General features: G+C 35.6%; 1 protein-coding gene across 7 annotated transcripts in view; it reads left to right on the forward strand.

Moving 5' to 3' along the window:
* The window catches only part of Rictor (RPTOR independent companion of MTOR complex 2), a 158,605-nt gene that overhangs the window by 63,047 nt on the left and 82,150 nt on the right, over positions 1-13,408 (forward strand). For 6 of the 7 annotated variants that reach the window (XM_004623425.2, XM_004623426.2, XM_023711875.1 and 3 more), the window contains exons 3-4: positions 1,820-1,917; positions 12,979-13,043. In XM_004623425.2, coding sequence (XP_004623482.1) covers positions 1,820-1,917; positions 12,979-13,043 — 163 coding nt within the window. Of the gene's footprint in view, positions 1-1,636; positions 1,705-1,819; positions 1,918-12,978; positions 13,044-13,408 lie in introns of those variants that run through there. The other variant, XM_023711877.1, reaches the window with a different exon arrangement.

The following is a 13,408-nucleotide window of genomic DNA, read 5'->3' on the forward strand; positions in this document are numbered from 1 at the left end:
AAAAAAAAAAAAAAAAAAAGGAAAGAAAACAATTCTGTTCCAGAATCAGCAGACTGCTACCTATAGAGGCCTATTTGGCTGGTAGCCTGTTTCTGTAGGGCAGGGGAACCTAGAATGTTTTCTAAGTTTTTGAAAAAAAAATTGTTTTTCTTTGATTATTTTAAAGGTGTTATTCTAGTATCTCTTGTTTCTGACAAGTATCATCCATATTTTTCTTTTATGTAATTTATCTTTTAATCTGGTTACTTTTTAAGATTTTATTAGCAGTTTTGAACAATTTAGTTGTTTCTTGGTTTCATTTTTTTTTTTTTACATTCCTTATGCTCAGAGATACTTGAATTTCTTGTATTTAGTGACTTATTTTCATCAGATACAGTTTTTTATCCATTATTTTTTTATTGTTACATGTGCATCTTTTTACATAGAAAACTTCTGTTACGTGTAAGTGCCTCTGTGTCATATTTTAGTTTTACTGCCTTTTCTTTCAGTTCACTATTTTTGTATTTTTCCCATCCAAAATACTTTTCATGTAACACCTATGGGGTGTTTCAGTTGTAGTTTTTAGTTAATGAAATTTGAGTGCCTTTACATTTTTTATGTATGTGTCTTAAGTTTTTGAACATAGAACTATAGTTACAAAAACTATTGCAATGTTCTATTTTGGTCATTTTAATATCTGCCACTTTTGAGTTCATATCCTAAGTGATGATTGTTTTGTACATTATAGAACATGTTTTCCCACTTTGTATGCTTCATAATTTTCCATTCCATAATTTTCTGAAAATTATGGAGGTTGAATATTGTAAAATTTGCCCTATTAGGTGCTTTGTATGTATTTTTTTTTTCTGTTAAAAATGTTGCACTCTGGCTATTTTCCAAAAGTTATTTGGGAACAGTTTGAGTCTATCAAAACTTACTTTTAAAAGTGATTACAGATAATATTATAATCACATTTTACTCTTAATGATACCTATAATCATTAAAAGTAAAATATGATTATAATCATTAAAGAAAGAAAGGATTAGTCTATAGATCTGATAGAGTCTTTGCTGCTGAGTCAAAGTTTTTCTGAATACTCACTTAGTGCCCAATGGGGTATTTCAATACAACCTGTAAGGAGCAGTTACTGTTCCTTATCTGTGTGACTGTATGGTATTCTTCCTCTAATTCTTCTGCGTGATTATTTTCCTGGCCTTGGGTAATTTCCTCACACATATGCAAGAATAATTGTTTACTGAATATCTGAGGAACTCCCTTTCTAGATCTTGAGTTCTTTTTGGATACTATTTCTGTCCAGTAATCCTTGATCTCCCTGGACTCCTTTTCTCTTGTTTATTCAACTCAGAAAATTTTTTCCTTCTAGAACAAAGGTTGGAAACACTCATCAGGAGGTTAGTTGATAAATTGTAGGGCAACATAATTTATTTCCTATTTTTCAGGGATCATTTTTCTTTATGATGTCCAGTGTCTTCAAAACTATAATTTAATATATTATCCATTTTTGATTCAAATAAGAATAGTGTATTTAATTTGTATTGCCACATAGTTGTGAAAAGTGAAAGTTGAGATGTTGAAATTTGTGATTTTGTGTTTAATTCCAGATGATATACTAAATTAGATCATAGCTATGAGTGGAGTACAAATGGGAGGGCAATTGGATGTCATCCCTGTGGACTTTGAAGTCAACTAAATGAGTGGGTTTGGGTGGAGGGTAAAACTTAAACCAAGGGCCAATATTGTGACATTTTAATATTGCATGTTTTATATATTTGATTAGGGAAGCATCCTTAAAATTATATTAAATTGTCTTATCTTTTAGAACCTTCTGATAACTTAAGAGAGATACTCCAAAATGTGGCCAAATTACAAGGAGTATCAAATATGAGAAAGCTAGGACATCTGAATAACTTTACGAAGGTAAGTAACTTGAACTGTTAATTATCATCTAAAATTTATTATTCTTTACCGCACATAACAGTAGTTTATCATTTTAAAAAGTTTTCTGTCTTCACTCAATGTTAGTTCTTTTCTCTTTTTACCCATGAAGTTTGTAGTATAGAAGTTTTGTTGTGTTTATAGGGTTTTGTTGTTTGTTTGAGGCAGGGTCTCTGATTTCCAGTGCTGGTCTCAAACTCCTGGGCTCAAGCATTTCTCCTATCTCAGCCTCGTACAGTTGCTGGGATTACAGGTATATCTGATGTATGGCTGTTATGCATTTTTGAATTTTAAAATGTATTTGAATATTAGAACTGTATGCTTGTTGTAGACATTATGTTATGTTAGAAAAAATATGGTGGGTTCAGACAAGTTAAAAATACAGTCTTTTATCACATATTTACATATGTATTTAGGTTTTTCTGGTTAGCTCTTTTTTTTAGCTTTGCTTTCTTTATTTTTTATTTTTTATTTTTTTATTTTTGGCAGAACCAGGGATTGAACTCAGGCCCTTGCACTTGCCAGGCAAGCACTTACTCTACTGAGCTATCTCCCTGGCCCCTCCTATTAACTTTATAATATCTCAATGTTTTTGTACGTGTGGTGCATTTTTATAGACATAACCATAATTATGATAAAAATATTAGAATTGCCTTTTACTCATATTGATGCTATATTCTCATTGCTTATATTTAATTAGAGCCCAAGGTAAATTGTAGAGATACAGAGTTTCAAGTTAAACTTCTGGATTGCTATGTCCTGGTCCACAAACTCAAACACTAAAACATGCGTTGTTTTAGGTGATACCTTAAAATAGAAAACTGTGGATGGACCCTTTGGAATAAAGTTATTTTCCTCTTTTAAGCGTTAACTATAAATTATTTTTAATATAGGAATAATTTAAAAACCAGATAGCTGCGTTTATTAAAATTTGTCTGTAGTAAGAGGGACCAAGTGGTAAGCGGGGGTCTGAGGAGCTATCATATGAATAAAATGCATTGATTTTAGATTTAACAAAAATCATTTTGACTACCTAGTGATTTAGTGGGGAAAGCATGAGCTTTTGATCAGATAGATGGAGACTTTCAGTCTAGCTTTGATTAACCAGCAGGGCAATCTTGGGAAGAGTTCATTACTTGTGTAATATTACTGGCATTAGAAGCAGGATTTCAGTATGGACTATGGTACATGAAATATGCTCTATAAAAATTCACTTCAACCTGTGGTTTGTATTATTTTGTACTTTATGGCACTTTTCCAGTTTTTGAGTTAGCTAAAATGGCAAGTCTGCTTAATAACTTGATTTGTAGCTTGATGAACTATCAATATAAATCACTATTCTTCAATGTCATCCATATTCACATGTTGGGCTAGATAATTATTTGTTTGGGGAGGCCACCCTTGCATTAAAAGGTACTTAGCAGTGTCCATGGTATTTTCTCACATGCAAAAATGTTTCCTGGGACAAAATTACCCCTGGTTAGGAAGGACTACTGTAAATAAATGTCTACATTTTATTATAAAGTTTTTTTTCTACATACTAGTACAAAATATTGAATTTACTTATAGTGTGTCTCTGAAATTTGTTCTTTTACAGTGTTGTAAATATTATTGGGTTTTAAATACTTAAACTATTATTTGTATATAATCTGTAAGTTCGTTTCCTTATTGAGTAAACTTTAGAAATTCTCTTAAGATTATAAAACTAAAAACAGCTTTATAGTATAAGAAAAAAAAAAGATTGCAGAGTGCAATGGAGCTAGTCAGCCTCCTCTGTATTTCTATTAGGTTGTATGTATGTCTGCTTGAGGATTATTATCCATTTTTTAAACACAAGAAATACATTGTATAGTTTTTACTTACATTATCTCTACCTCAAAACTTCCTCCCTTTAAGGATTGAATAAAAGGAGCTAATGATGTGATCTTTTAGCCATGTGAGTGTCACATACCATGCTTGCTCTCTGACATCATTTCATAAAAGTAATGTGTATAGCAGACTACTGATGAATATGGTATTACTATTCTATTTTTAAAACTGACAACAGCCTCATAATATAAAGACCTAATTTTTAATGATGAAAATATTTTATTTGTTGAATTCTAACATTTCTCATTTTCTGTATTTATATAAAAACTCAAGAGTTTGATTTTTTTCAAAGGAAGTATAAGCTAAATACAAAAATTCTAAAATGACAGAATAATTTAAAATAAAAAGTGAAAATACACCCTAACCATTTCTTTTCTTTTTGCTAATCCAAAAATGGCATTTTCCAGAATTAAGTTCCTACTAGAAGGTATATTTATCTTTTCTCTGGCATAGGTTTAAATTGTGTGTGTGTGCTTAGTTGTGAGAACTCGACAAACTAAACAAAATGAAATGTTTAATGTAGTGCTGTTTTATTTTCCATTTATTGTTATGCATACACAAAGTTGTTGTGGATGAGAACTTGATATGTATGTGTATGTATAAATAATACATATGTGCATATTAGGTGTGTATGTTGCTTTTTTATTTTGCATCTTAATATACAATAGGATACTTTATTTTTGATATGTATCAATCTTTTTTTTGTAGTTGGCTATGTATATGTCTAAATTAATTTGTAAAAAACTGTGGTATGGAATTCTATATGATAAATTTTTTTAAAGTTTAGATTATTATCTCTTGTTTACTTAGGGAGAAGTAGTCATTTAACCTTCAGAGCAATATAAATAAAATGGGACTATCATTGAAAACTACCCAGTCTACCTTACTACCTTTGAAAAGTTGGTCACATTAATAAGCATCACAGAAAATTTTAATTACCTAGAAGTGATTTGCAATTCTAATTGAACTTTTCCAGAATGTAATATTGCTGATGCTTAATCTCTTTTGTATATTTTAGTATTTGTGTAAGAAAGTGCTATAGATTAGTTACAACAAAAACAAGTTAACTCACTGATATTGGGCATAAATTTATATATGTAAAATAAACCAGTTCATGTTAATAAATACTATCACATTGTTTTATTTATTTTCCTGATTTACTGGGAATTGAATATAGGACTTTACTCTCAGTTACATCGCCAGCCCAGTTTTTACTTTGGAACAAGTTCTTACTAAATTGCCCAGGCTAGGCTTGAACTTGTCATCTTCCTGCCTTAGTGTGATGGAGTGCTGGGATTATATATAGACTTGTGCCATCACTACAGGCTTTATTTTTAAAGTATTTTTGTGGTGCTAGGTATCAAACCTAAAGTCTGATACATGATGAGCAGGTGCTGTACCACTGAGCCACACTTCTGGCACTTAACCCTATTTAAAAATGAGATTTGTATAGTAATATTGGTTTTGCTTGTATAAAAATTACATTTAGCATATTATACTCAAATAATTGTGGACTTCTTTTTTTCTAAATCTGAAGTTTTTTCTTAAGTCTTAACTTAATAAACTCCAGTGAGAACAGACCAGACCAGTTACTACCACTTAATAATACCAATGAGACAAGCCAGGGAGGCAAGCACACCTGAAGCCAGATGCCAGCCAGTAGTGTGATGGGTGGGATTTCAAGGGAGGCAGCTCCAAACCTGGCCCACTGCTGGAGGAGTATCCACAGTGGAGCGAGCGTTCTTGATGGTCTCATCAATGGACACGATCAGGCATGCAGCCTCAGAGGCTGTTGTCAGCTGCACCATAGCTTGCTCTCAAACTAGAACTTTGAAGTTGTCAGTAATGTCCTCATTGTTGATGTCTACCCCATACCACATGCTGAGCCCATGGTTTGTTCAGGATGTTTGTGGCATCAAAGTGAGCATTGTCACATAGCTGACTTGGGATAATCTCCCAAGGCCTTGGCATATGCCCCGATCAGTAGCTACTGTTTTCCTGGAATAGTCCTTGAGTAATCCTGAAGGTGATTAGAGAGCTCCATCTCAGTGGCTCAACCACCAGCCACCACTGAATCATTCTTGATGACCCTCCTGACAGTCATGATGGCCTCATGCAGAGACCGTACTGTCTCCTCCGTGAACTGCTCAGCTCCACCACGGATGATGAAGGTGGTGCAAGTCTTCGCCTTGGGGCAGCCAGTGAAGAAATTGTATCTTTCATCTCCAATCTGGGTCTCTTTGAACAGCTGGCAGTGGCCCAGCACATCTGCTGATCTGGTGTGGATTGAGCCTCCGGAGGCCATCATTGTCCTCTTCAGATCCTCCTTAGGCACATGGCCGGTGCAGAACATGTTCCTATCAGCAAAGTACTGGGTGGCCACATCTCCAATAGAGAATTTGGAGAAAATAACTTTGGCTCCAGAATTATAGATCTTCTCTAACTTGTCATACAGAATGTCCCACTCAGCATCAATGATTGCTGATAATCTCTACCATGTGGTCTCTGATTTCAACACTTTCTCAGCTTTCAGCTCAAGTTCAACATTTAATAAGGCAATCGTGGGGTTATGTACTTTTTAGGTTGCATTTCAAATCCAATGTAAGAGAAAGTCTTGAATGTAACACCAGTCACCAGCCAAGACTCCTCCAGGGCTGCACCCTGTAACTTCTTGATTCCAGTCATCTTATGCTGCAGCAAATCATCTAGCATCATCACAGCATCAACCACCATCTTAGCAAAGAAGGCTTTCTGCTGGGAGATCGGCTTGGAGCTCAGCCATCATGGCATACTGCTCCAGCAGCTTCCTCTGCTCCACTTTATCTTGCTTCTTCACAGTCACAGCCATCTCCTTGATCTTATTAATTGCCAACTGTGTAGCTGTGTGGAAAGCTCGGATGGTGATCTGGGAGTGCAAACCTTCCTCCATGTAGGGTTTTACCTGCTTCAGAAACTGCAGCCAGCAGTGTTACAGAGGTGGTGCCATCCCCAACCTCAGCATCTTGAGACTTGGCAATATCCACTAAAGTCTTTGCTGTAGAATAGACGACATGGAGCAGTTTCAAAATTGTGGCCCCATCATTACAAATTGGTGCTTTGCCCTGGCCATCTACAATACACTTGTCCATGCCACGGGGTCCGAGGGTGGTTCTTACAGCCTCAGCAATCTCCTGGCAGGCACTGATGTTACTCACAAGTTGAGGGATTCCTGAGAGCTGTCAGTCCTCTCTTTCAACAGTATAACTGCTGTGGGCATCCTTTGGCAGCTTCTTTAGGAGCTCACTACTCTGTTCTCTAAGTAATTGTGGACTTCTGATGATATTTAATGTTTAAGTTACTGTAGAAATAATAACAAATTTAACTAAGCAAATGTTAACTCCTAACATCTTTGTTTTTTCTTTCCTGGTGCTAGGACCTGAACTCATGGCTAGGACAGTACTGTACTACTGAGTCAGACCCCAAGTCCCCGTGCCAGCTATATTCTGTCTCTTATTTCCCAGTTGTTTTCTTTTGTGTTGACCTTTTTTTTTTTTTTCTCATATAAACACTTTCTGACTAGGATACATTATCTTCACTACTACTTTGAATCTTAAAAAGGAGGAAGTAGCCCTCTCATCTAAGATGCATAATCTTTACTACTTTGAATTTTTTTTTTTTTTTTAATTTAAATTACGATTTCACTGTGCAGTCCAGACTGGCTTTGAATTCACTTTGTTGTTGAGACTGGCCACAAAGCAGCTTTCCTACCTCAGCTTTACAGATGTGCACCACCATACCCAGCACTAAGATGCATTATGACTAAGATGCATTATCTTTGCTACTACTTTGAATCTTAAAAAGAGAATATCCCTCTTGTTGCAAAAAACCCTAAAACACACGATATGGAATATCAACCCCTGTGAAGAGTGTAGTGTCTAGTAATTTGACATTATAAAGGTAGCTCTTAGCAGTACTAATTCTGATTGTTGTGGTCTATATTTCAACCCCCCCCCCAAAAGTTTCATGTTCTCATAGGTGGGGCTTTTGGAAGGTAACTGCATCGTGGGTATATGATACTCATCAGCATAATCCAGTAATGGATTTATAGCAGAATGTGATGCTGAGAAGTGAAGCTTGGTGGGAAGAGATGGGTTACTCTGTGTGTGTGTGTGTGTGTGTGTGTGTGTGTGTTTGTGCGTGTTTATGTTTGTCCATGTATTGCTGTTGATTTTTACCTGGGTGCTCACCTTGCCATGAGTGCTTTCACCTGCTGTGTCACTCTTCCATGCCACTCTGCTTCAGAGCCAACTAACTATGTACTGAAACCTCTACAAACTGATCCAGAATAAACCTCTTAACTTGTGGAAGTCAGTTTTTTTGTCCCGCAACAAGAAAGTAAGTAGGAACCTGTTATTTTGTAGGTCTTTAACAATGAAAAAAATATAGAGAAACTTAATCTAGTATGAAATATGTTCTTTTAAGGAAAGAAGATTATGATTCTTCTGGTGGTGCGGTATGATTAAGAGTGGAGTGCCCTTTTTTCGCAAGAAGTCATAGAAGCCTTTGTTTAGCTACAGGGAAGGGAGAAGGATTAGGGTTTGTAGTGTCAGTGTTGGGTCTGCAGCCACGGGCACAGATATTTGAATAGAAGTTTGCTTCCTGTGCTTCAGCCTTTCCGTTCCACTCTGGTGTGTCAGGCTTCCCTCCGGTTGGATCAGCCTAGGATCTAGCATATCCCTGAGAGGGAGGAGGATCTCTCGCCCTACAGCTGTAAAGAGTAGGCTGATGGGGGGGGGGGGGTGACCATAGTGAGCAATCTAGGAGGAAGTCTCATGTTTAACTGATTGTCACCTCTTCATCCTAATCCTGTTTAGGGGATTAAAAAAAGCAAACAGGGCCTGCCAGACAGCTCAGCAGATTAAAGCGCCTGCTTAGACAGTCACAGGGACCAGGGTTTGAACCCCAGTGTGCCATGCTATCCCTGCCTCTGGGGTGCACTGAGACAGCGATTGAGACTGGGAGTGGTGGCACATGCCTTTAATCCCAGCGCATGGGAAGCTGAAAACAGGAGGATCACTATGAGTCAGATCTGTGTAGTGAGACTCTGTAGAACCTGTGCAAAATACATTAAAAAATAAAATTTATAAACAAACTATGAGTCTGATCTGTGTAGTGAGACTCCGTAGACCCTGTGTACAAAATACATTAAAAAATAAAATTTAAAAGCAAACAGCCTTTTACATTTGAGATTTTCATAAAGTCAGCGATGGAGGGAAATTATAGCTTCCTTACAAACTCAATATAGTAATATTAGCTCAGATAGTTCTCATAAATTGTGATGGATTGGCTTGATAAGCAGGGGTTATTGTATCTGTCCATCCGTGCCAAGTCTTAAATGCCCCATTGGATCTGTAATAAAACCTTTCTGTGCTTAAAAGAAGAAAAAAGATTATGATACAGACACATGCAGAAAAAGACCCCTTGAGGAATCACCAAAAATAGCCATGTGCTCAGGAGGAAGTCTTTGAGAAGTACACAAGCCCAAACCTAGAGTAGTATTGCTGACCTGAAATCTTGAGGGAGGCTGACGCAGAGGGATATAACAAGTTTGAGCCTAACCTGGGTAACATAAAGACTTAAGTCCTGTTGTAAACTTTTTTTTTTTTTAAAAGAGGGTGTATTGTGGGTTTAATCTCCAGTAATCTCCACAAAACAACAACAACATAGCACAAAAAGTCCAACAACATCTTGATCTAGGACTGTGGGCCTCCAAAATTGTGAGAAAATAAAAATTTTTATCCTGGTTTGTGTTTTTTATTTATTATAGTTTCTACAAATTATGTACAGAGCCTTAATCTTTTTACGGTCACATTTGTTGGAGATTTTTTAAAATACATTACTTAATGTTTGATTGGTATGTAATTACTTTTTTAGTGGTGTAGAAAATTTTTATTCTCCTTGTAGCTCATGGGACATAACACCAGTTCTGTCATAAAGGCACATTATTGTAGGAGTATGATATCCATGTTCTTTATAAGATTTCTATTGGTGAATTATTAATTTTAATTTTATTATACCAAACAGTGAGTACTCCATAGGAAAACTATCAGAAAAACTATCTTGACTGTAAAAGGCTGTTTGCTTTTTTAAAATTTCATTTTATTTTTTAATGTATTTAGTATAGGGCCTACAGAGTCTCACTACACAGATCAAACTCGTAGAGATACTCCTGTTTTCAGCTTCTCAAGCACTGGGATTAAAGACACATGCCACCACGCCCAGTCTCAGCACTGCATTTTTAAAATTTATTGAAAGTAAAAAATCAAAATTTTGAACATTGATTTTTTAGTGTAAAAAAATCTAAAGAGCAACATAAATAAATTACTGTGTCACCTAACATGAAAATACCAATAGGACTCTACAAAAAAATCTTTACTTCAGCGGTTACATCTGAGGGAGTCTTCACACTTCACAACAGCATATCCTCTATATACTTACTGCTTTTATTGTTAGCACATGTGTTTTGATTTCCTGGTCTTTTTCTAGGACACACTTGACATCTTGCTGGCCTTGCTGTTTTGTGTCATACAATGTATACCTAATAGGAACTTAAAGCAAAATTAATATGTAGTGTACGTTTATAGTAAAATCAGTATTTTCTGTGTACTTATATATCCTAGAAGATAAAATCAGAAATAAATTCCTACATGAACTACAGTGAAAATACCAGTAGCACACACCCAAGGCAGTCTTCACCCATGACAGCGTCATGCACATGTCTTGCTTACATTGACAGTACATGTGCTTAGCTTTCTTTTCCAGTGTGGCAGGGCATTCTTGTCCCTCTCTCATCTTCCTGTGCTTGGGCTTCCTGTTGTATGGTACAGTATGCACTCAGGAAAATATCAGTAGAATAACATATCAAATATGTAATGAGCACTTAGAATAGACATCAACATTTTTATATCAGTTGTTTACTTACTTACAAAACCTAAAAGATAACATCAGAAACAAAAACCTTGGCCAGCCTGATAGCTCTGCAGACTAAAGTGCTTGCTTAGACAGAGTGCAGCACCCGGGGGTTTGATCTCCAGTGTGCTGTGCCAGCCCTGCTCACGCGGTGCTCTGACATGGCAATATACTGGGCGTGGTGGCGCGTGCCTGTAATCCCAGCACTTGGGAGGCTGAAAACAGGAGAATCACTGAGTCTGATCTACATAGTGAGATCCTGTAGACTCTTTGGATCCTGTTCTAAATACAGAAAAATAAGAAGGAATGAAAGAAAAACCTCTGAATTACGCATAAATAACAAAAGTCCCCCACAGCAATGATCTTTGCTTCAGCTGTCACACCCCAGGCAGTCTTAACACAGGAAAATTGCATGTTTCATACACAATATTGCTTACACTGATAGCACTTATAGTTTGTTTTTCTGTCCTTTCTTATAGGGCACAGGTGACATCTTTCTGGTTTTCCTATTGTCATACTCTTTGTAGTAGTAGATACGTTGTGTCAAATTGAGAAGTTCAGAAATTTAAGTAACTCAGCAGGGAGCCAGGGTTCTTACTTTGCAAATACCCTCATTCTGTGCAAGAGGAAGGCATGGACGTTGTGTAAGTTCTACACCCCTACCACAGGGTAGCCTGCTTATAATATAAGGAGAGAGGCAATTGTTGGCTGCGCCTCCCTTTGCTCTTTGCTGTTTTCTGCCACCATGAACAACTGCAGTGTGCCAGTCTGTGTCTGCCTTGGGGCCAGCTGAGTATGGACTGAAACCTCCACAAATTGTGAACTAAATAACCTTTCCTTCCTTAATTTTGGGTGTCTGGTATTTGATCCCAGCAGCAACAGAAAAATAACTTGAAACAGTCTTTGTGATGCTGTGCCTCTCTGTTTACCTGTCAGCTTACCAGTGTACTCCACAATTTTTTTTGTGTGTGGTTCCTGGGCAGAAACATTTCATTTTTGCTCTGCTATAAATGATCTTTTATGAGTTTCAGTCCCAGTCTTCTAAGAAAATTTCTCCAGGATATTTTGATTTGTCTTATTTTCTTTGTAAACTATCAAAACTATATCACACATGTTTAGGATTGAATAAAACAGTAGTTGGTCGGTGTTTTATGTTTTGAGTAATACAGTTTTAGTTTTAACTTAGCAACAACATCGATGCCTTTGGTTTTGTTGTAGAATGGTATACTATCTCAGGCTTCCATTTTGTTGAAGTTTCCATATCAGTATTTCTATTACTACAGGAAAGAAATTGAATTGGGTAGAAGTAATTTTGAAGAGATACTGTATACAGTGTTTTAAACTAATAAAATATATTAGTCCAGGGAGTATAAGCTGTTTTGTTTACTGTAAGCAGGATGTTTACAAAAGCAGCCATGTGGATATATCATTATAAGATTGTAGAAAACCAAAGATAAAAAATGTCTTTAAATTAGTGTGAGAAAAAGGACATAACGTGCAGAAGAACAACAGTAAAACAGATGGTAGATTTCTTAAAATAAATTGAAACTGTTGGAATAAAATAGGAGCTAGCCTAAAATTTTATGTATCTAGCAAAATATTCTTCACAAATGAAAGTAGTTTTTAAAAAAATCAATTTTAGCCCCAAGAGAATTGAAACTAACTACCCAGCCTAAAATTAAATGGAAAAACATGCCAGTAAAGTGTCAGTATATTGAGCTAGGAGAAAAAATGTTACATTACGGAATCACTAAAATTAAAAAAAAAAAATTAAATAGTGAAAGGATAAATATGTGAGTAAATCTCAGATACTGGCTGAAAAAGTTAACAATAAGATCTTATGGGCCTTAAGTATAAGTAGAAAACAGAATAGCAAGTGGATTTTAAGAGGGGAAAATGGTAATTCAAATATAAAGTTTTATTGTTAAGGACATGGTAAAGGAATCATTTCTGTTAGGCTAATAAGTCAATAATGGGTGTAACCAGTAAAAGTTTAAAAACAGTAAAATACTAAGGTGGGAACAGAAACTGATCAGTTCATAAAAAGAAATCTCAAAACTGGTAGGTCAAATAAATGAGATGATAGGAATGAAGTTGTGTACTTTAACAATAGAAACATTTTTATCCAAAATTTTTTATTAGAAGTGTCTTTATTTTCTAGGCTAAAATTTTGAAGTATATAAATACTTCACAGCTCATGTATATACACTTTTCTTTTTTGAACAGCTTCTTTGTGATATTGGCCACAGTGAAGAAAAACTGGGCTTTAATTATGAAGATATCATAATTTGGTAAGTGTAATTTACTCCTTTCCCACCCCTCCTAGACCTTAGTGTTTCAATTTTAGTAATTTTAAGTGTGATATAAGATAATACAACAGCTCATAATTTGATTTTTGTGGAAACGGCTGCTTAAAAATTATAAAAATTTAAGGTCTTCAGTGGTTTTATGTTGTGACTCATTTGATACTTTACCAATACTTACACTTCTATAATTTAGACTTAAAAATTAAATCTGAAAATTGTAGACTCAATTTCTCATTTTCTTCCCAGGAATGAGGAGAACCTATAAATGTGGGTCTTACCTAGTAGCAAATGCACTTAGGCAAACTTGATTTACCTAGGCATACTGCTAGAGACAGGAGAGTGTAATTTCC

Source organism: Octodon degus, unplaced genomic scaffold (genome assembly GCF_000260255.1).
Source record: "Octodon degus isolate 3935 unplaced genomic scaffold, OctDeg1.0 scaffold00002, whole genome shotgun sequence".
Classification (NCBI taxonomy): domain Eukaryota; kingdom Metazoa; phylum Chordata; class Mammalia; order Rodentia; family Octodontidae; genus Octodon; species Octodon degus.